The sequence below is a fragment of the Bactrocera oleae genome, chromosome X (assembly GCF_042242935.1).
Source record: "Bactrocera oleae isolate idBacOlea1 chromosome X, idBacOlea1, whole genome shotgun sequence".
NCBI classification, from domain to species: Eukaryota; Metazoa; Arthropoda; class Insecta; order Diptera; family Tephritidae; genus Bactrocera; species Bactrocera oleae.
Window position 1 is genome coordinate 29805932 of NC_091541.1, and position 23227 is coordinate 29829158.

Below are 23227 nucleotides of genomic sequence, written 5' to 3' on the forward strand. Positions count from 1 at the left end.
CACGATCTCGGTCAGACTATTTTGATACCATAATCCACGAATTGTGTTTTCTAGATTTTTTTAATATCGTTGCGAACATATTATAAAATCTTAATCAAGCCATTTACTATTCCTTTTTATAGCTATGGGAATACCAAAAACTTTACTCTGCATTTTGCCATACCGATCTAAATATATAATGATTATTTTAATTTCCGTTTATTCAATATTATCCGTTATGCTTTTAATATATTCGTCAAAATGAGAAACATCGAATAAATGAACATTTTGGGTGCTAAAAGATATGTTTTCATACAAAATTCGATTTCTTCGTAATTATCATTATTGTTTACTTAGTGCTTATTTACATCTTGTTTGTTTCTTTTATATAAATAATTTCACTTTACTTTCTTATGCATTATGTCTAGATTCTCAATCAGAATGGTCTAAAAAATCTGTGATAAAATTGGTCAAGTTCGTGCTGATAGTACATATTTATTTTATTTAAATTTAACGGGTTAAATTCACTTGAACCAGATACAGAATTTACAAAATGTACTTCAGTTGTCGCCAAATTACTTGTGATAGATGGACGTGGTCCTCCATTCATAACATTTAAGTTAGTTATTAATTAGCAAATATTAATATCATTACAAATAAAATAGACGTTTAAATATAACCGATTTTTAACATAGATGTTTTCCAATAAAGCACAAATCGATCCTTTTTATTACTTAATACGTTGATAATTGCATAAAAAGCGTAGAACAGAAACAGCTAACTATATTTTCATGCAAACAATCAAATAAACGTTTTTAAGTGAGTTTTGCCTTGCAAAATCTAAAAATAAAGTGTCACTATATGCTTTAAATTTTTGCACAGTTTAAAACGAAAGTCGAGTGATGTAGAAATTTAGAAAAGGCAATTATTAAAAGTGAATATATGTGTAAATTAATTATATAATTGAAAGTTTTGCAATATTTCGTGTAAAGTGGACAACGATCTCGCCGTCGTTAAGTTGTCGGGCCGTACCAATATAATTATTGACGTTGGGGAGAACGACGGCGACGTTGGGGATTACAACAATCAACAACAACACAACAGACGTGAAATTCAATTAACAATAGCCACACAGGAAGATTTCCCATCGCCGCCGCTGACACACTCCGAACAGCAGCAACAGTGGCAATTTCTGAAAATTCCCTCTATATATGAACATAGCTCGCATTCATATTTCGACCAATATCAAGCACATCAAGGCCAACAACCGTTTTATAACCATTTTTATACTCATGAAAATTTGGCACAAACGTTATATCAACGAAAACAGTCACCTGTAACACAATCGTATGAGCACAATCAACAACATTTTACATATTATCGACAACAACAGCAACATCAACAAGTCACACATCAAAAACTGAAATTACTCGAAATGTTTGCAATACAACCAACACCATCAATGGGAGCTGTCATCTCGCCATGGTCGGGCACAATGATCGATCGCATACCTTCACTCGATGATATGTCACACAAAGGTAAAATGCTATAACCTTAATAATAGTCTAGTATATATATACTCGTACATACCCTAGTAACCAAATCCATATGGACAAGTTAGAGTCGTTTCAAAAACAATTTTTACTTCTCGCCTTAGGGTATTTCCGATGGGAGATCCAAGGTTAAGTCTTCCTCTTATAAATCTACCCTTCTAGTCGTAGGGAAATGCTTTTCATAACATTCTTAGTGAAAATCCTGAACGAAACAGTTGACAGTGCTTTTCTATTGTCTGAAGTTAAATTTAATATCCCAGCTCGCTTATTGTTAAAATCTTGTAAATCAAATTTTGAATTAAACGAACCTTTCCGTCGCATATGTCATGACCTTCATTCTCAATTTTGCACATTTCATTTATCTGACTCACTTTTTAAATTAAATTAAAAAGACTATATTACTTTCTCTTAATAAATAAAATCGTAAAAAATTTTTATTATGCAATTTTAAATCTTAGCTGGAGAAATTTTTATTTATGTGGCTGAGCAATTTTAGATCTCGACGCTTAAAAAACTCTCTTGCCTTTCCTGACTCGGCTAATTCCGCACGTATGCGGATTCCGCCCCGCGCGTCGGTTGTGCAGGAGGAGGGAAATAATTGGATTACACTGGTTAACAAAAGGTTAACTTTTTTTGTCACATGAAAACTCATATAAAATTTTAAATGTACTAGGGCTACTAATTGTTAATATTATATGTGAATGAAAAAAATTGACAAGTCAGGTTTCCTTGTGACTTTCAATAACATATACAGGGGTGTTGTGGAATCCAAGGTACAGACTTGCTTAGTTGTCAGAATTGCAAACCAATTCTGATTTCCAATGATGTCACAGAATCCGATAGGATTTTCGTCTTTTCGAACATACGCAAAACCAATATACGAATCAGCTGTTTACTAAGGTGACAAAACTTCCAAATGAAAAAATTTGGAAGCGTTTCATAAATTTAAAATACTGAATAAAGACTAAAGTTTACAATGAGTTACGCTAATTAAGCTTTTGTTTTATTGGACGAAAAACGCAACGAAAAAATTAAAAGCAAGATATTAGGCATCACAGTATTCCACTTGATGCACCAAGGGAACCGAATGTGAAATTTGGCTTGCATTCACTTGTATAATTACAGATTTATATCACATTATCGACTGAAACTTAAAGACGCATTTGGGTGTTGAATTACGTTTATTACATTTTGTAAATCTTCTTAAAATATCTGAATTGTTTCCAAAACTCAATAATTATGACATTTTGTGTTTTATCCTATAGAAATAAAGATTAATTAAAGCGTAACCATAATAAAAATTAACTTCTTAACTGACATTTCAACTCTGTCAGTGACTATTCTCTTGCTTTGTATCTGATAACATAACCGATAAAATTGGTTTCCGTGACAGCCAAAACCGATACAATTTCTGTTTAGAACGTCAGAAGAGTTCATGACACCTACTAAATTTTTTATCGGCTTCAATTCTGATTCCGACAGCTATCAGATTCGACAAGACCCCTGATATATTTATATCATATATATTTTCTACAAACATCAGCTATACTTAGAGAAATTATTGCTTTATATAGAAAAAATACTTATGATGTTCGTTAATGTTTGGTTACTGAAAAGTCGTTTTAAGTCTCTAACAATAATCTACTAACATTCCTGCGCTCTATTTCCTTTGATAGCGCATCTCAATTAAGGAAATGTCTTAATGGAACCTCTCGCTTTGTTCGTCACTCACAGCATCGTAAAAAATTTTGGACAACGTTCACAAAACATTTCCAGGTGTTTTCTTCCTGATCATTCAGTTTTTCTTCAAAGCTCTTATCTTATATCAGATGCCGTATATGTGGTCCCACAAGGGTACATAAAGTTTTCATAAAGTTCGTGTGACAAAAACAGTGTTTACCAGTGTTATAATTTAATTTTAAAAATTTATTTAAATTAAATTAAAATATCGTTGTAGTTATCTATTTTCTACGTCTCATAGGTTCGGTTGGTATATTACATATAGCCAATAATTAGAAGTTATATCTACTCAGATATATGAATTTATGCGCATATGTGATCTGAGAATCGCATTAGGGTTTGTTCCATATAAAAGCTTATACCATAAAAGAAAATAAGTTGTAGTGTGCTAAATCAACTGAAGCTGATCTTCCTGTTATTTGTGGTGCGCGACTTATAGAGGAACTTTGCCACTTCAGAAACTCAGACTCGGTTTAAAAACCTTCTATTTATAATTTCTTTTTTTCTGATCTTTTTGTCTATGGTATAGTATGAATGAAGTTACCAATAGTTTCAGGAGTCACTGCTTGTGTTGTTTTCTTTCTCAGCAAACCATATCTAAAGTAGAAATTTAAACAGCTTGATGAAACTTTCCAAGCTTGAGTAATGTTTCGGAAAAAGACTTGCGTGAACGTACAAAAGGTGTAACACCTATTGCTTAAGTAATAAAAGCCAAACTTGACACATATCAGCTTTATTGTACAGGTTCCGAGACGATAATAATATTAATCCCTCTTGTCTAAATTGTAACACAATTCAAAGAGTTATTGTAAAGTTCTGTTATAAGTTCAGACCATACTAAAAATTAAACTATAATATACTAGGCGAGCGAGCGAAGCGAGCGTCCCGGAGCGCAGCGGAGCGCGAGCTAGCTCGCTCTTATGTTAGTTGATTCTCGACAGCAGCAGAAAACTTTTATATATAATAGAGAGATTTTTCAATAAAGAAGATTTTATATAATAATGTATATAATATATTAAGTGAGAAACAAAATTTTATTCTAAATGGTCACCTTTTACTTTAGCACATTTGACGACACTGCTCGAACCAAAGATTTTTTTAGACTTTCCAAACTTTTGTGGGGTATTTACGAACTGTCCAATGGATTCAAATCTGAACTACTAGTCGGCCAGTCATCTGCAGCTATGGAACTAGAAATATTACTTTTAAGCCTCTGCAGTGTAGTTTTTCCTTTGTGTGTTGAAAATTGATTTGGTCGATATATCCATTTCCCTGGACATAATATTCTGTTTCTTAAAGAGATTACGCTTGCGAACAGACTTTTTGAGAAAAACGATCAATAGTGTGGTAAACATTTTAAGTTTTTTGAAAAGCTCATGAATTTCACATGCTCTTTTTCCACACTAATATAAAGCAATCACTGCAATAGGGTTTTCCTTACCTCCCCCCTACATTGTTAATAAGCCAAAGCAAACGCTCAACTAATTGTATGTCACTGAACTCCTCCTAGACGGCTGGACCGATTTTGATGAAATTTTTTGTGTGAGTTCAAAGGGTGTCGAGGATGATTTAGATTCACAATTCGATCAACTAGATAATGTTTTAACAATGAATTTATTTATTTTTCAAATTGTTGTTGATGTTAGAATATTTTGCATAGAATTCCGGCAGACTGCGCTGTCGTGTCAGATATTCAAAAGTATATTTGAGTTTACGATATAATTATACAAAACATGCATGGCTACGTGAACAAGCTATTTTAGCAGCGAAAAATGTAGATGTCGACACTATCAATTTCAAAAGACAACAGTTTACAGTGAAATGCCATGAATTTACAGTGAAATCAATTGACACTGTGGTTGATCTGGTTGAAATTGTAAACCATCCTGTAGAATTAATTTGATTAGTCATAGAAAAAATCATGGGCAACCTTCTTAAAGCCACTATTTTGAGTGGAAAATTTCAAGTTGAAGTTGTACTTTTGCCACGGATTCCAATGATTTCTTCGGATTCGTCGATACCATTTAAACGTTTACAATTTCCCATCCGCTTGGCATTTGCGATGACTATTAATAAGGCACAAGGTCAAACAATGACGATTTGTGAATTAGATTTAGAAAATCCGTGCTTTTCTCACGGCCAATTATACATTGCGTGCTCGAGAGTAAGGAAAACCATCGACTTTATTTGTTTAATTAACACAACTTCAAGTTTTCATTCAATACAGCTTCTATATTTAACATCTCTGAAAGCATACTAATACACATACTCACACGCTATTGGTCGAATTCTGATAAATATATATGAATGACTTTACATATTTTAATAAGCTTCTAATGAAAATTTTCTTCAAAACGGTCTAACTGTTACAGCTAATTTCAAAAAGTATAGTATTTTTATAAAATATTTAGTATTTGTAAAAATTGCACGGAGGATGGCACCGAAAATTAGTTTGTAATATTCAAGTTAAGTATTAAAGTAAGAACTAAATATATAATATATTTAACATTATTTATAATATTACATTAATTGGATAACCAACACTGGACGATTTAAATACTGACGCAACTGTATCGGAAATCCTCTCGCTTCATCAGTATCTGCTTGAGACTGGTTGTGCTTGACAGCTTCATCAAATATCATCGCATTTTTCGTCTTTTTGAGATCCTTGGGCTTCAATAACTGGAGTAACTTTTTCATCGTAAGGATTCAATGTTTCCATATTTATTTTCAATTTCTTGAGTGAGTTTTTTTTTTTTGTAATTGACGCCCTGTCACAGTATCTGACTTAAAATCTTCAGTTTTCTGTAAAATAATTAAAGTAAATGTAACGTTGCAACAATAAAAATAATTTGAATCTATTATCTAATTCTATATCTATTTTTTTAAGATCAGCAAACAAAGGGATACATTTACATAGAATCATCGATAATATCGTCTTCTTTTAAAGGAAGTTCGACTATTTGATCTTCAGATTCAGATGCTGATGGGGTTACATTTATGTCAATCAGTCTTTGCCCGATATTGTTGATGCCGTGTGCAATAAACGAAATGTGTTTTTCACTGCCGAATTCACTTTTAATAGCTCCCTTAATATTGGATCCTCCGTCAGAAACAAATGCAGCGATTTTCTTATCACTTAGATCCCAGCCATAATATATGGTAAGTTCTTAGCTCATCCAGAAGAAGGAAAAAAATAATATTGATTCTATGGGAAACCAAAAACATCATATTCACTTAATGTCAATAAAATATCTTACATACTTACCATTATGCATACTCGATTTTATTAAGATATGTATCTCATAAATTGACCCATTATTGTATGTGTATGAAATCAGCCTGAGGAGGTTCTGGAGGTTTGGTATATTCTATATCGACATTGAAGCACTATTTGTGTTAAGTTTTTTCCGATTTCTTCATAGGTGATTGATTTATCTCTTGTTACCTAAAAGTGGGAGTTGCCAAATCCATTGCCCAACATTAGTACCGAACAAAAGCGACGCTTCACGTTAGAGAGTTATCGCACTATTTATAGTTTTCAACATAACCGTTGTACGTGGTTATTTTCGAATTTCATCCATTTTCACACAGTTTCATGAAACGATAGAAAGTAATGTTTCCACCAAGTTTTAATAGTAGTCGCTTAAGTGGTTTAGGAGATTTGTGGAAATCATTGAGAGAACCGAGTCACGGTTTTAAATCACAAATTCTCTATATACTTTGATTATGTTTAACAATTTTAAGTTTTGTTGCTCGATTTGTAATTTAGTTATTGCAATTTATATTTTTCGATTAATGGAATTGTATATGTGTGAAAATGGATTATATGGGTGAAACTGAAATACAAACTTCTAAGATACATTCTAATACAAGTACTTTAATCCAAATATTTCAAATTTTACTTAAGTAATCACTTGACTGTGAGACAGTCATCCGTAAAACAAATCGTCATGTCATTCTGATAATTTGGTCTAACTCTAATCAATCTCGGTTCCAGTATCACAAATAACCGTTATGTGAGTATATGAGTATATGCGAGGTATATTATGTTATTTTGTACAACATGTTGCAAGAGCAATATTTCTTGGCGCTAATTTCAACTGCCAAACACTCTTTGATCGGGTTAAAATGTATGTATGTATATGTAGAGATATGTATATACTGAGAGGTTAAGATATACCAGTGCTCCCACATTTGCAGACCAAACAGAAAACCTAATAAAAATATACAAATATATCTAATAATAATCTGAAGCTGCATAAAACCTATTTTTCTCTATTCTCTTTTGTAGATAATGTTATTGCGATGAGAAACCTACCGTGTTTGGGTGTTGGTGTCGGTAGTAATAATAGTAGCAGCACCATCGGCGTCGGCAGTTTCAGCGGCGTTAGTGTCGGCGGTGGTGTAGGTGGTGTTGTCAGTGGCGGCGTTGGGAACGGTGGTGTCGGCGGAATCAGTACGGGCAAATCAGTTGTGGCTGCCGCCGCTGCTGCTGCTTTGGATGCAACAACTTCCACAGAAGCGCCATCAATAATACCACACGCAACGCCGTCATATTTCGCAACAACCTACTACCACCTAAGTGATGATGAATGTACGTTTAAAAAATATTCATATTCATGTGATCATTTGCTTATTCGCATATCCATATGTATGTATATATGTATCTAAAGATATATACATGCGCATATATATTAATTTTCTGTTTTAAAATATTCTAAACATGCACATATAAAAACCAATCAAACAGCTCTTCCTTCGCCCATTGATGCACTTACATACCTATATCATTTTAAAAATTCACAAACGAACCGCATTTTGATATTACTTTAAGACAAATTCATCTCTTTTGTGGGTTTTGGATCAAACAGTTTTTTCGGATTAAGTCATAAGTAATAAAGCAATTTGTCAATTCTTCAAAGTTAGCAAATAAAAATATCTGACTTCGAATTTCGAAATTGAGCTTTTCAATATCATCATTATTAAGAATATTTTGTATGTTACTAAAAAAGTAAAACATGGGTATCTCCGACGGTTTAATCTTATTTCAATAGTTTGTAACATTTTTCGTACACATTATAACTAATAATGCTAAACTAAGAAAACGTCAAAACAGAGACATCACTTTTTACTTATGATACTGTAATAAAGTGTCTACCAACAAGAACGACGTAATGTCAAAATGAAAAAAACCACTCAAATTTGATTATTTTACTTTTGTAATGCAAATAATTGTATGGCATTTATGATTTGAACAAAATCTCGGCCAAATGGCCACCACTACTCCGTTTGCATATCTCCACCCGTTTATGCCAATTTTCGAAGAGGCAGCATTTCGGCTAAAACTTGGGCTATAGTGCGTTGAATGTTGCTTTCGAGTTTTTCGAGCGTCGCTGGTTGATTGGTGAAAACCTTTGATTTAACATACCCCGAGAGAAAAAAATCTAGAGGCGTTAAATCGCAAGATCTAGGTGGCTATTTGATTGGGCCGTTGCTCGAAAACTTAGCACTTAATGTGCACATGTTTAACGTGAAACATGAGGCGGCACACCGTGTTGTTCGAAATAGAGATTCGATTTCATCAAAAGTCGGTCAAGATTGTGTTATAACGCTCACTATTGATGGTAACGGCATTTCCTGCCTCATTTCGAAAGAAATTCGACAATTTTGTTTTTTGGCGAAGCCATTAAGCCAGAAATGGGCCTCATCCGAGAAAATGATGTTTTGCGCGAAGAGCTCTTACAGCAGCCACCGAAGTACGTGAATTTTCGTAATAATCTTGAACAATTTCCAAGGGTTGTACCAAGGTGGAACGTGTCATGATGAAATGGCAAACCTTATTGAGCACACTGACAAAATGTGACACAAACCCGCAAACATGACGCCACGAGCCGTCAAATTCACGTCATCCCTATTGGTAGACGCTGTACAAACATACTTATACCATCTTAAGGGGTTAGGTGGGTTTTAGTGGTTCAAAAAAAGAGTATTATATTAACTATTTTTTTTTATTATATACAATCATATATTTAAATTAAACAATTCACCTAATTCTACAATAATAATCGATAAAACTTTTATGTGTACTCGTATGGCAAGAATATTTCAAATATATTCAAGTTTATTTTTTAATTACTACAAAATATCGAGACTGGCAGCCCTGCGTTGAAAAAGATTACTCTCCCACTCTCAGCTCACTCGTTTCTACGGGAAAAATCCAATTTTCGCGGATATCTAATATATCGGTCTGTAGAAGCGGACGGTAAAAGCTGTGGTGAGTGTTCATTTACATTGCGCTCTCATATTATAGGTCGTATCAGCTGATTCGTTCCACGGTTTTGCGTCGGTGACTGTTTGAAGCATGAAAAAGAAATGCAACTACGACGCAATAGCAAATACGCGAGGCGTTCAGTTGCTTCTCTCGTTCATATTCCTTTGAGACACAACATACATGTTTATGAGTGTGAGTGGCCATCGCCACCGATTTTAAAGCATGTATACTTTGAGTGAGAAAATTAGGCACTCGTGCAGTTCTCTGGTACCGAAGTTCTGATTTCAATACATTAAATCACTCGAAGCTTTATCGTAATATAAGCTGTCTTCCATTCGTCAAGCATTACTCTCCAGCGAATCGAAAAACTATACCAGATGCTCAAACAAACGGGCGGAACTTGTGTTGCAACTCTGCGTTAACATGTCTTTGATGCACAATAGTGTTATGATTCTTTCTTTGTGGATAAGCTCTTTTTTTCGTGTTAAAAAACTTTACTGTAACCATTTATTTTGGCTTTCTATAAATTATTATAATTGATTTGAAGTCCTCAGTTTTAAAAATACAAGAAAAAGAAAGAAATTTGTAATTAAATTTGTTATTTGAACCATTCACAATAGTAAAAGTGAAAATATGCAAGAAAAAAAGTTGACAGCATTGAAGATAGAAGTTAACCACTTTAATGAGGTATCCACAAACTCTCCTGCTTCAATTCAGGTCGAAAACTTTTACTGCGTTAATATGGAGACTCTTTAGTCGCTCATTATCGGCAAATTCTCTTTTGGTGTAGCTCTGTGCGTTCCTACGAGCGAAAAGAGTCCAGCAACACGAGTCGAGTTTTTCTGTCATTCCTTTTTACAAAATTTTCGTTAATGTTTGTACGGTTCGCCTACGCGACACTTAGAGCATGTTGCATAGTTCATTTGTAGGTTGGTCTCACATTTTGCTTACAAGAAATTATCACGAATGTGGGAACAATGTGATTAATACCCGCTTAATAGTTTCAAAGAAATACTTAAATCGGGAATTCCCTAATACACCAGAATATATTGAATACCCACTACTAATATTTTCAAGGCCAATTTATGACAGGAATTGCCTAATATTTCGGGAAGCATTAAAAACCTATAATTTTTTCACTCCATTTATTTTTCTATTTATTAATTAATTAAAAAATATAATATTTAAAACATTGATGAATTAATTGCAATTCTAGTTTTAAATAAAATGATAATCGAACTAAAACCTTTGCGGTTAGGAAAGCATCTTAATATTTAATGTAAATATAAACAAGTAAAAGTAACTCCATTTTTATTAGTAATACATTTATTTACATATACATATCTATTTTTAATAGCGCTAAATGTCAAAAAAAAAATTAAAAATCAAATTTTGAGTATCTTAATTTTCTCCTTATTCACAATTTTTCAAAATATTTCTATATTTCTATGCATACATATTTGCATGTTACATACAAAAAATGGATAACGAAATACAAATATCCTATTATAAATATATTTCGCTATTGCGAAAATGAAAAGTAATGCTGAATTGCGTAGCAGCGAACTGTTACGAACAAGAACATAAAGTGTGCCACCCGAGCACGAGCGACACGGTCCCTATGTCTTTCCTAGTCGTCCCTTCGCCCACAAAAAAACAAAAAGGGTGACAAAAGTTTTTTAAATTCGGTCCATGGTGGCTAGTGCCCGCCGTTTCAAATGTATAATGAGTCTGGGTTTATTCGCCGCACTCGAGCGACATGATTACGGCAACTAGAGTCGGGCAATTTTCTGCATTGCCTTTCATATCTTATTCTCAAATTCTTATACGCTTCATTGACGCGGTGCATAAAAATTTTACTCATTAGCTAACTTTTATCCTTATTAGCCGTTTTCTAAAATATTTCGATCAGTTTATATCCTATAGCTGTCCGATCTGAATAATTTGTTTGGAGATAGTAATAATCTACGCCAAATTGTGTGAAGGTACTTTGCCATATTTTTATTTATTTCCCAATTAAATATACAGTTGAACTACATATTAAACCCTATAGAGACAAAAAACAATTGCCTGTTGATAGGGTAGGGAAAAGATAAGCCTAGGCCTATCGTACATGTATAATATTACTATAAGTATATAAATATATGAATGTATAAATGTATAATGTCACTCCCTTTTGAGTGTTTTAAATAGTTTTTCATTTTTAGTTTCTAATAATTAAAACTTTATTTTAAATGACTCTGTGTATCCAATAACCACTGTTTCAATTTAAAATTATTCGGCTTATTTCTAACATTGAGATTCTTATATTCAGCCGGCATTAGATTGTAATATTTCATAGCTACATAATACGAATTTTTACTATATATTGTTTTGTTGACTTTACACAGTTTTATATTTTTATGCCTTGATCTTCCCTCATAGTTGATATACAATATTTTACATGCATTATAGAAGTACAATAAACTATTTATTACAAAGGTTTGTTTAATGTTTAAAGGTGAATTTTGTCCTAAGTCAAGTTTTTTTAGTATTCTTTGTTGCATGGTCAAGAGTGGCTGAATTTCATTTCTGCATAACTAAGCTCCGCAATAAGATACAAGACTGTTATTTGGTACACAGAATCACATTAGGGAGGGCGTCTGCAGTTAAAAAAATTTTTTTTAAGTGGGCGTGGTCCCGCCCCTAATAGGTTTAATGTGTATATCTCCTAAACCGCTAATGCTATAATAACAAAATTCACTGGAAGCAAATGTTTTTAGAACCTCTATTGGCGATGTGAAAATGGGTGAAATCGGGTGACAAGCCACTCCCCATATATCCCATCCCCCGCGTTCAAAATTAGTCAGTGGGCGTTGCACCGCCCACTTTTAGGTGAAAACCCATATCTTGGGATCTGCTTAACCAATTTTGAACCAAATTCGACGCATAACGTTCTTTTCATATTTCTATGTTATAGTGCGAAAATGGGCGAAAAAATTGTTCAAGCCCCTAAGTACTAAATATGTGGACCCCAGTGCCTATAGTTGACCTTATACCAAAAATATCAGTCAATCCACAAAGAAATCTCAAACGAGTATACCATTTGATTTTGCGAGAGTATAAAATTACATCCGAACTTAGCCCTTCCTTACTTATTCGTTTACTTCGTAATAAGACAATATAGATTAGGAGAGAGGCACGTATTAATTAGTAAAAGCCTGTACATACCTACATATATGTATGTATAATATTATATACATACATGTGTGTTTATTTCGTTGATGTCACGTTTCTTGACTAAAGGTGCGACAGGAGTTGGTTCAATAATTGTAACAGTTTACTCTTATAGGCAGCGGGAACTAAACCACAACACACTGTCTTTGAGTCTGACACAAAGGCACTCGGTAACTTCTTACAAGTATAATAGTTTGTTAGCGATGATGTATGCTGATTCGGACTCTTAATCCTGGCACAAATATGAATGCAGATGTACAGTATGCAAAACTACAGTATCCTTGTATTTTTTTGGCATAAATACGATATATATAAATGGACATGCATGCTCCCCCTTGTGTTATTGTAATCTATTGTTTTTGATTATAGCTAGAGCAAAATTATGACCAACATATGCACTCTCACAACTACCTCAGTAGCGCCATACAAACACGCTTGCACAATTATGCCATAAACATATGTATATCAAAACTTACAACTACATCTGCGGTTCGTGTAGAAGCACATGCCAATAATTATGTGAAGGTTTGCGTACAAAAAAAATATATTTTGCCTGTTTATTTTTGTAATAACGTAATTGCTTTTTCAGCAATTGTTCTAAAGTACATATGAATACCCTTCTTATTATTTAAGGTACGTGTCACTTTAGCTCTCAAATTCCGCAATAAAGCTATTGTTCCTTCGTCTGTGACTATGTTAATTCATGTAAAAACATGTAGGTCACATTATTTTTGTTTCTAATTTTAGAATGAACAAAAAAAATTAAATCCAAAAGATTTATTTCAGATTCCTTTAGATTCGCCGATACCATTTAAACGTAAATTATATTTAGAAAATCCGTACTTTTCTCACGGCCAATTATACATTGCGTTCGCGAGAGTAGGAAAACCATCGAATTTATTTGTTTATACTTCACAAGGATTAACCAAAAATATTGTACATCCTATGACATTACGATAACTTCAGTTTTTGTAGAAGAAGATAGTAGAAGTGCGGTGAAGAAACGTTCTCGAAATATTATGTTTTTTGAAAAGTTAATACATTTCACTTGTGCTTTTTCCACACTTGTAAATAAACAAAATGCAAAAGCTGGTAACGTCAGAATTGATCAAATTCATTTTGGACTCTAGGGAATGAAATTATTTTATTCTTGATTAATTCTTTAATAATTTAAAATTAAATGTTAGCCTAGTTCATAATTAATTTAATTTATGACTTATCGTTTATTTTTATTTATTCCCTCTTACTCGTTTGTTAAATGTATAAGGTGGTTTTTTATTCATTAAAAATCCATTTTAAAAATAGTTTTTAAAGCTTGTGGATAAAAATTTGTTTGAGGTCAGCAAGTAAAGAATGTATAAAAGCTAATTTATTATTAATTTATTTATCTTTATACCTATATTTGGGGTCAGCTATTGTCATATATAACCAAAATTTTAAAAATCATGAGCGCCCGGCACTGTTTGTGACATGAATCCGTTCTTAAAGTAATTTTTCTCTATTCTTTATTTTCAATAATCGCTGATTGATAATTTGTCAAGAATCTTAATCTTTAAATAACGCTTGGGTTAAAAGCCAACCCCAAGATATTGGTTGTAAGTTAAAGGCGCAGGTATGACGGAGGTTTTTTTTAGAAGTTAGGCAATAAATCAATAACATAAGAAGTACTGGAAAAAAAACCGAAACAAGCAGACGACAGCTGTGACAGCTGTCATCATTGATAAACTCATCAACTCGCAATGCTGAGTGCAAGAATATGTTCCATGTTAAGGTAAATCATATATAAATAATCCAGTTCAACGTATTAACACAGACAAAAGATTTTATTTCACAGAAAAGATCAATTGGTTTTGTAATCTTAAACTGCAAAAGTTACCTGTGTCTGTGCCAAGTGGTGAAGGGACATCCGCATTGTCGATCTATCATTACAACACTTATTTATTTACTTTTGGGATGAATCTTCTCATTGTGTTCTTTTACGTCAGCTATTCCTAAAGTCAACGTCACAATTTTTCATATGTATTGCGCACGCCGTGTTAATACTTCGGCAGGCACTTTCTTATAAAAGTACATCTTTTTATGACGAAATAGTTGGTTAGTTTATATATGGATGTATGCATGTACAAGCTTCGAACGTGAAAATAGCGGTGGAATGCAATAGAGCTATTTCTATCTTGTCAGTAATGTATTTTTATACTCTCGAAATATATTGTCACAGAGTATAACAGTTTTGTTCACCTAACGGTTGTTTGTAACAGCTAAAAGTATTAGTGATAGATATAGAATTATATGTATGTATATACGAGTAAAGATCAGGAAGACGAGACGATTTGTATTGCGGTTGACTGTCTGTCCGTGCAAGTGATAACTTGAGTAACAAGTGAGATATCGCGATGAAACTTGGTAAACTTGTTCCCTGGCATCCAAGGGTGGTTGGTTCCACTCCTACAAAATGTCGATTATCGAAATCATATAAAGTGCTATAACCAGGGTTGCGAATTTTTAGATTTAAAATTTTGGGATTAAAAACTAAAAAATTAACTTTTAATTTTATTATTATTTTAAGTTAATCCCGATGTTAGGATTACAAATTAAATTTTCCTTTTTAATCCCGACGTTGGGACTAAAAATTAGATTATCATTTTTATACTCTCGCAACCGCATAACTAAGCTCCACAATAAGATAAGAAGACTGTTATTTGGTATACAGGATCACATTAGGAAGAGGCATCTGTAGTTTAAAATTGTTTAAAAAGTGGGGTTATAATAACAACATTTACTGCAACAAATGTTTTGTGACACCGCCCAATTTTAGGTGAAAACCCATATCTTGGGATCTGCTTAACCGATTTCAAGCAAATTCGTTACATAACATTATTTTCGTATTTCTATGTTATAGTGTAAAAATGGGCGAAATCGGATTAAAATCACGCCTATTTCTCGTATAACAACATTTTAAATTCCATCTGATTCTTTCACTTTCCACTATGCAAATCAAGCAACAATGACTGTATCGGGGTAAACCTTTGCGTGAATAATGCGTTTAAAGTATGCCACCTTGCGACCAAAACTTGTCTAAATCGAACCAAAACTGTTCAAGCCCCTAGGTACTGAATATGTGGACCCCAGTGCCTATAGTTGACTTTTCACCGAAAATATCGGTCAATGTGTAAAATATATAATTGAAATTCATATAATAAAATAAATAAATGAAACTCTCGATTATAGTATGTCTTTGTGTCAAAAATGGGTTTAATCGGATCAATACTTCCTTTAATATAAAATTTTGCCATCACCTGAAGTAATTTCCCGGGCTTTGATCCTTTCAAGTTGCGAGAGTATAAAATGTTCGGTTACACCCGAACTTAGAACTTCCTTACATGTTTAACCCTGATGTTGGGATTAAAAATTAAATTAAAATTTGAGTTTTTTATTCATATCCAATCTATCAATCATATATAAAAATTTTCAATTCCATCTAATTTTTGATTTTACAGTAATAAAATTGGGAATTAATGAAGTTATCAAAATAAAACTATACACAAAGATTGCCCTGAGGGCATGGCATCTTACGTCAAAAAGTTGTCGAAATCAGGCGGTGGCTTTTCAAGCCCCCAGATACCGAATATGTGGACATCCATGCTATTAACTGATATTTTACCGAACATATACGCAAAGCTTTGAGATATGTTATTGAAATGCAGATAGAATCTTTATTATCTTTAGATAATAATGTGTCCTTGTGCCTAAAATGGATAAAAACGCGTGAGAAGTACTCATATAGCTAATATAAGATTTTCAAACATACGGTTGACTTTATGCCATATATATTGATCAATACATTTGGTATCTTATTGAAAGTCAGCGAGCATCTTTTTCTGGTAATAATATGTTTTGATGCCAAAAATGGATACAATCGATCAATACTACCCTAGCTCATACACCTTTCAAATTTCCATTTGGCTTTATACCGTATGTATCGATCGATATGTGGGATATCATAGCAAAACCAATGTTCAAAGGCTTAAATGTTTAGGGCTTAAAAATCGATTACTCATTCATCCATCGTACTCTAGCGTCGGTAGGTCGGTAAGGATACTGATTTGCAATTGGTGCTCGGATGAAGTCCGATCAACAATAGTGATAGAACGATACGTTGCGCACATGTGAAAGCAGAAAAGTTCTGTTCGCTTCCGTGCTAAGGCGTGGGAATAGCAATTTTACATATATGTATGTAAAAAATGTATCAGATTAATAGTTGAGTCCCAATCTTAATATCTATGTATGTACTTGTACCTATGTACCAACAATTTAATGGAGCTAAACAAATTTTAAAAGCTGCGCGTATAATTCTTTTTTTTTTGTGTAAAAATGGAAAAATCTCAAAAGGACTAGAAGTTATAATATTCATGAGTCTTGAAACTCCCAAGTTATTTCGAGGCGATCAACCAAGCCCACGGATAAAAAAAAACTGGTATGATTGTAAGTTAGGTAAAATTGGCTTACTTAAGAGTGCTCTTTCGTACATATCCATTTAGGAACTGTTACCAGTCGTTATGCTATGAAACCAGCAAACCCGTAATAATTTGCTTAAGAGCATGTACGAACGTGGAAAACCGTTCTTTACATATGCCAGTCTAAATATAATTTGAAATAATATGAAAAAAACAGCAGAGAAGAATTTTAAATAGGTTAAAAAATTAATAAAATTTTAAATACTTTGGAAACGAGATCGTTTTATTATACCTGCTTATATATATGTTCATATTGATCTAAAATGTTTTAATTATACCGAGATCAGGGTATATTCGGTTTGCCACGAAGTTTGTAGCACCCAGAAGGAAATGTCGGCGACTCTACTTATATTATATTAAATATTAGGGTGCCTGCCTTTCGGCGTCCACCCTGCAGGCACCCTTAACATGTCATCATGAAACTGTGTACACGAAGATGATCAGCACGGTATAGTATTCGTGTACATACTATATGTTTAGTTATTTGTTTTTGTTAATGATGTTTAATAATTAATTAGGGTATTCAAAGAGAAGCCGCGGCTAAATCTAGTATATACGAGGTGTGTTCAAAGGAAAAGGTGAATTTTGATTTTTCGGGGGCTGTGTATATTCGACTATCGATATTTGGTTTTTGTTATAATCGCACACATACAAGTATGTTTATTATGTGCTTGCGATACGTAACAAACGTGCGTATATGGGGTTGGCGTCGAAACCAAGGCCCAATCATCCCCATGGAAGCTGCCAGATGAGCCAAGACTGAAAAAGGCACGCCAAGTTCGTAGAAATGGGAAGATTTTCTTTGATTACAATGATGTGGTTCATCATGAGTTCCTATCAAAAGGTCGTACAGTTAATAAGGAATACTACAAGGAAGTTATGCAACGTTTGCGTGAATCAATACGGCTCAAACGATAAGGCACATCAGCATATTTCAGAAGTGCATCGAGGATTGGAAAAAGCATTGGCACAAGTGTATTATAACCGAAGGGGATTACTTTGAAGGGAACAAAATAGATATTGATGAATAATTAAGTACTTTTCAAAAAAATTCAAAATTCACCTTTTCCTCTGAACACATGATGAGCTGAGTTGATTTAGCCATGTCCATCTGTTCGTCTGTATATACGCTAATTATTTCTTCAGTTTTAAAGATATCAAACTGAAATTTTGCACACTAAGAAGCTGCTCTATAGCATACAGCTTTTATAAAAACTGAACGATCAAAATCAAGTTTTTGCATGGAAAACTTTTTTATTTGACAAGATGTCTTCACGGCACGGATTATTATCCCAAGCTACGGTACAATAACAGAAGAAATTTTCCTGATCAGACTACTGTCTGATATAGCTGTCATACAAACTGAATGATCAAAATCTGGTTTTTGTATGGAAACTTCATTGTTCGTGAAGGGCTTCGGTGCAGCCGAATTTAACGTTTTCTCTTGTTTTTGATTTTATTTCTATAAGTAATGAATATTTATACATATATACTAAAAATTATATATTCATAAATATTATATTCATAAACAATATAAATTTATATAAAAAATGTATTTGCCTACAATTTAAGTTTTTAGTTGCTGTTTTACAGAAAAGAGTTTTTTTAAAGTACCCCAATGAAGTAACCAATGAACGAATTTGCGGGGATTCCGTTCATATACATATTATATTTATTGGAGATAATTTAAAATATAAGCATGCTTATGTTTAGGTGTGTATTTGTATATTTATAAATAGTGTATGGATTTGTAGTTATTGTAGTACATGAAATTTTTATTCAGACGATTTTTTCACTTTGTTTCGGCTGAGCAAAATGTGTGCGTTTGTACATACGTACATCCATATGAATGTACTCGTATATACAGTGTTGGGAAAAATACAGTACAATAAGTTCTAAATGAAAGAAGAAAAGTAGGGCCAATTTATTGCATAAAAGCCAAAATGTGTGCCACAGATTAATTCAAAAACCTTAGTACTGTAATGTTGACCCTATGTGAAAAAGTACATGCCACTTAAATAGAAGTTCAGATATGACAACGACCCAAAACATGTTTTGAAACTGATAAATTGTCGATCGCCGGATCTCAATCCTATATAACACCTACTCCCCGTATGTGTTAAGAAGATCACGACTTGTACTAACTTGTCAATTCCATGCCGCGAAGATGTCAGGAGGTGCTTAAAATGAAAGGAATAAATAACAGAAAAAGAAATCAATTCACGTTTATTCTTATTATATTTTCCAAGCTGAAATACAAATTGTGTCCGTTTTTTATCTTTTAATTGCAAATAAACATTAGATAATAAAATGTTAATAAATTATCTCAGTAAAAGATAATATTTGAATTATTTATTGCATATCGTTTCATTTAAAAAAATAATTGAAAATTTTAAACATACTCCCTTGTCCCTATTTTTTTCCAACACTGTATGTACAAAAGGGCATTAACTACTGACAGTACCGTTGTTCTAATATTATAAGAGTATCTTTGTGAGTACGCATATCTAACAAATGTGTAAATTGGTGTAACAATAAATTTCGGCACGGCAATCGACCCGACATGCCAATGTAAAGGTTGTTGAGCAATACAAAAATTAGCCATATACATGCATGCTGAAAATAGGATTTGCTTTGTCATTCTTTGTTACTTTTATATGCACAACAATTGTGTGAGTTGTTAGACTTTCGATGACATTTTCGTTTATGTTTTTTTCTTATATTCACACATATGAAAAATATACACATTGAATCAAGGATGACCGCGCGTGTGTATATTTTCTGCTTTTGTAGGGGTTGGCAGTCGCTCTCCCCTTTTGTTAGGTGTCTCTTTATTTGGTAAATCAGGCGGCAAGCTATCCGGTAGACACATAGTCGAGTGTTAACCCAAATTATTTTATTAATGGCATAGTATCAAACAACATCATTAACAAAGTCGTAGCGGCAACAAACAATGCGTACAATTTTGAACACGCGAAGAGCAAAAACAAATAAGACAGTGTACATCCCCTTGTTAAGTATATCGTTAAACGGGTGATGACTAGCGATACAATCACATCACTTTACTTTGTCTCTACTGTGAGTACTTCTATGTTGTCCAATTTGGTACGGCTATTTTTCACTGATCTACTCAGGCTTTGTGTTGTAAGTCCATTCAAGAATACCCCCCAGTGTCAGATTGGCACAATTTGTTTAAAAGAAGTCTTACTTACTTCAAATACTAATATTTTCTCAGAAATTCTACCAAAACACGGACGCAGAATCACCCAAAAGAGATCCACCTAGTTCCCAATATAGATTCGAATCGATACAAATGGTGATCAATGAACTGAAATAGTGCTAGTGTAGAATTAGTGCGTTTTAACGTGTAACGAAGTAATGCTATTGTTATTTTTATTGTCAGTTGTCCAAATTGGTCATCGTTAAAATTACAACATTTGTAGAAAACCACGAAGAATGAAGAATACAATTAATATTGTCGCCTTTACAATAGTCCTCTTTCGATATTATGCACTAACGCTAGCGCTTCTTCTTATCGTCGAAACACTTCTCAAACTTGGTTTTTGAAATAGCCATCAGTTCTTTCAACGATTTTCATCTACCTTGTAAAAGGACGGCCCTATAATCGCACTGTGGAGGCTGTGGCATCGTTACAGTATTGATTTTGGTCAAGAATTTACGATCAAGCTACGAAGTCTAACCTTAGCTGCTATCAACATACTTTTGACAATTGGACTCTCCAAACCCCGTAAATTTTAAATTTGACATCACGGCATAATATTACCAGAAAAAAATGCTCTCTGAGTTTCATTAAGATACCACACAGATTGATCAATATACTATATAAAAAATAAAGTCAACAGTATGTTTAAAAATCCTTATTATAGGTACACTGTATTTCAAGAAATAACTCCGATATACAATACATCTTTATGTTAGGTACGGGGACTAGGGAAGGAAGTATTGGCTCGATGTTTTTCATTTTAGACGCAAGGGCTATAATCAAAAGAATATTCTCTACAAATTTTCTGTACAAATTCAGCTATAGACGGACAGACATTCTCATGGATTTCAAGTCTTGATCTTTTATATATGCATTACACTGTATATAACTGAATTAGTTTTAGGTGATACAAAGAACCGGTGGGTAAGCAAAACTATTATAATCTGTAGCAACATGCTATTGCAAGTGTAAAAAAGTGTGTCGCATGGTAATTCATATTCATGCTGACATTAATCCAAAATAGCTAAATGTTATACTTTCCATCCTATCATGTCAGTCGACTCCACATCGTGCAATTATAGCGATCGTAAAAAAACGAGCAATGATCTAGTGCAGGGTTAGTTCACTACTACATTACAGAAGAATTCCGCAGAGTATATACACGTAAATATACTCGTACATACTTGTATATACGTATTTTTACAACCTTTCTTTCATTACACATAAAACAAAACAAGTAAGGAAGGACTAAGTTCGGATGTAACCGAACATTTTATACTCTCGCAAAGTCAAATTGCAGATCCCAAGATATGGGTTTTCACCTAAAATTGGGCGGTGCCACGACCACTGTCTAATTTTGAACTCTTTTCCTATAAAGTTATCTCATACCATCCCAGAGATAAAATTTAATGACTCTGACGTGTTTCGTGCTTGATTTATCGCGCTTTTAGTAGTTTTTAACAGTACCGTTATTTCGGGAGTGAGCGGAGTTGCCACCCGATTTCAACTATTTTCACACTGTCGATAGAAGTGCTAAAAATATTTGCTTCCAGCGAATTTTGTTATTGTAGCTTTAGCGGTTTAGGAGATACGCACATTAAACCTATTAGGGGCGGGACCACGCCCACTTTAAAAAAAAATTTAACTGCAGATGCCCCTCCCTAATGTAATCCTGTGTACCAAATAACAGTCTTGTATCTTATTGCGGAGCTTAGTTATGGCAATTTATTTGTTTTTGATTAATGGCGTTTTGGGGGCGTGGAAGTGGTCCGATTACGCTCATCTGCAATACCAACCGTCTCCCGGTACCAAGAAACATGTCTACCAAGTTTTATAAAGATATCTCAATTTTTACTCAAGTTAGAGCTTGCACGGGCAGACGGACGGACAGACAGTCACCCGGATTTCAACTCGTCTCTTCATCCTGATCATTTATATATACATATCCCTATATCTAACTCGATTAGTTTTAGGTGATACAAACAACCGTTAGGTGAACAAAACTATTATACTCTGTAGCAACAGGTTGCGAGAGTATAACAAGTAAGGAGAGGTTAAGTTCGGGTGTAACCGAACATTTTGTACTCTTGCAACTTGCAAAGATCAAATCCGGCGAAATACTTATGGGTGTTGGCAAAACTTTATATTACACAAGTAAGGAAGCGCCAAGTTCGGGTGTAACCGACTATTTTATACTCTTGCAACGTGCAAGGATACCTCAAAGCCACTAAACGTGCAAAGTTTTATCTGAATATATTCATTGCGGCTTGATTTGTGTACTGTACATTTTCACAATGGGACATGAAACCGTCCGGATTATGTCATACATATACCGAATTTGGTTGAAGTTGATCGAGTAGGTCCGGAGATATATGATTTCACCTAAAAGTGGGCGGTGCCACGCCCATCGTCCAATTTTGACCCGAATCCTATAAAGCCCTGTTGTATCTTCCTGGGTGGGCTCCTTGTTACTGGGCTCCTTGTTACTGCAATTGCCTATACCAAATTACAGATTTATATCTTCATTTAGTGCTTAGTTATGGCATTTTGTAGGTTTTCATTTTGTGGGCTTTACTTTTTTGCCAAGGAACACGTGTACAAAGTTTCATTTGGATATCTTAATTTTTACTCAAGTTATCGCTTGCACAGACGGACGGACGGGTAAACAGACAGTCACTCGGAATTCAACTCATCTTGTCATCCTGATCATTTATATATATAAAACGCT

The 23227-nt window shown here is 33.7% G+C and overlaps 1 protein-coding gene and 1 long non-coding RNA gene across 11 annotated transcripts in view; one reads left to right on the top strand and one right to left on the bottom strand.

The window, feature by feature from the left end:
- The window catches only part of LOC118681736 (uncharacterized), a 42953-nt gene that overhangs the window by 12473 nt on the left and 7253 nt on the right, over positions 1-23227 (bottom strand). For both annotated transcript variants that reach the window (XR_004977484.2, XR_004977485.2), the window contains exons 2-4: positions 6541-6800; positions 6189-6480; positions 5797-6077 (exon numbers count right to left, since the gene is read on the bottom strand). This is a non-coding gene — a long non-coding RNA (uncharacterized lncRNA). The remainder of the gene's footprint in view (positions 1-5796; positions 6078-6188; positions 6481-6540; positions 6801-23227) is intronic.
- The window catches only part of ey (eyeless), a 74015-nt gene that overhangs the window by 4445 nt on the left and 46343 nt on the right, over positions 1-23227 (top strand). For 2 of the 9 annotated variants that reach the window (XM_036367711.2, XM_036367752.2), the window contains exons 2-3: positions 675-1517; positions 7567-7869. In XM_036367711.2, the coding sequence (XP_036223604.1) occupies positions 1415-1517; positions 7567-7869 (406 nt within the window). In that variant the 5' untranslated portion in view covers positions 675-1414. Of the gene's footprint in view, positions 1-674; positions 1518-6346; positions 6435-7566; positions 7870-23227 lie in introns of those variants that run through there. The other 7 variants (XM_036367730.2, XM_036367738.2, XM_036367745.2 and 4 more) reach the window with 7 other exon arrangements.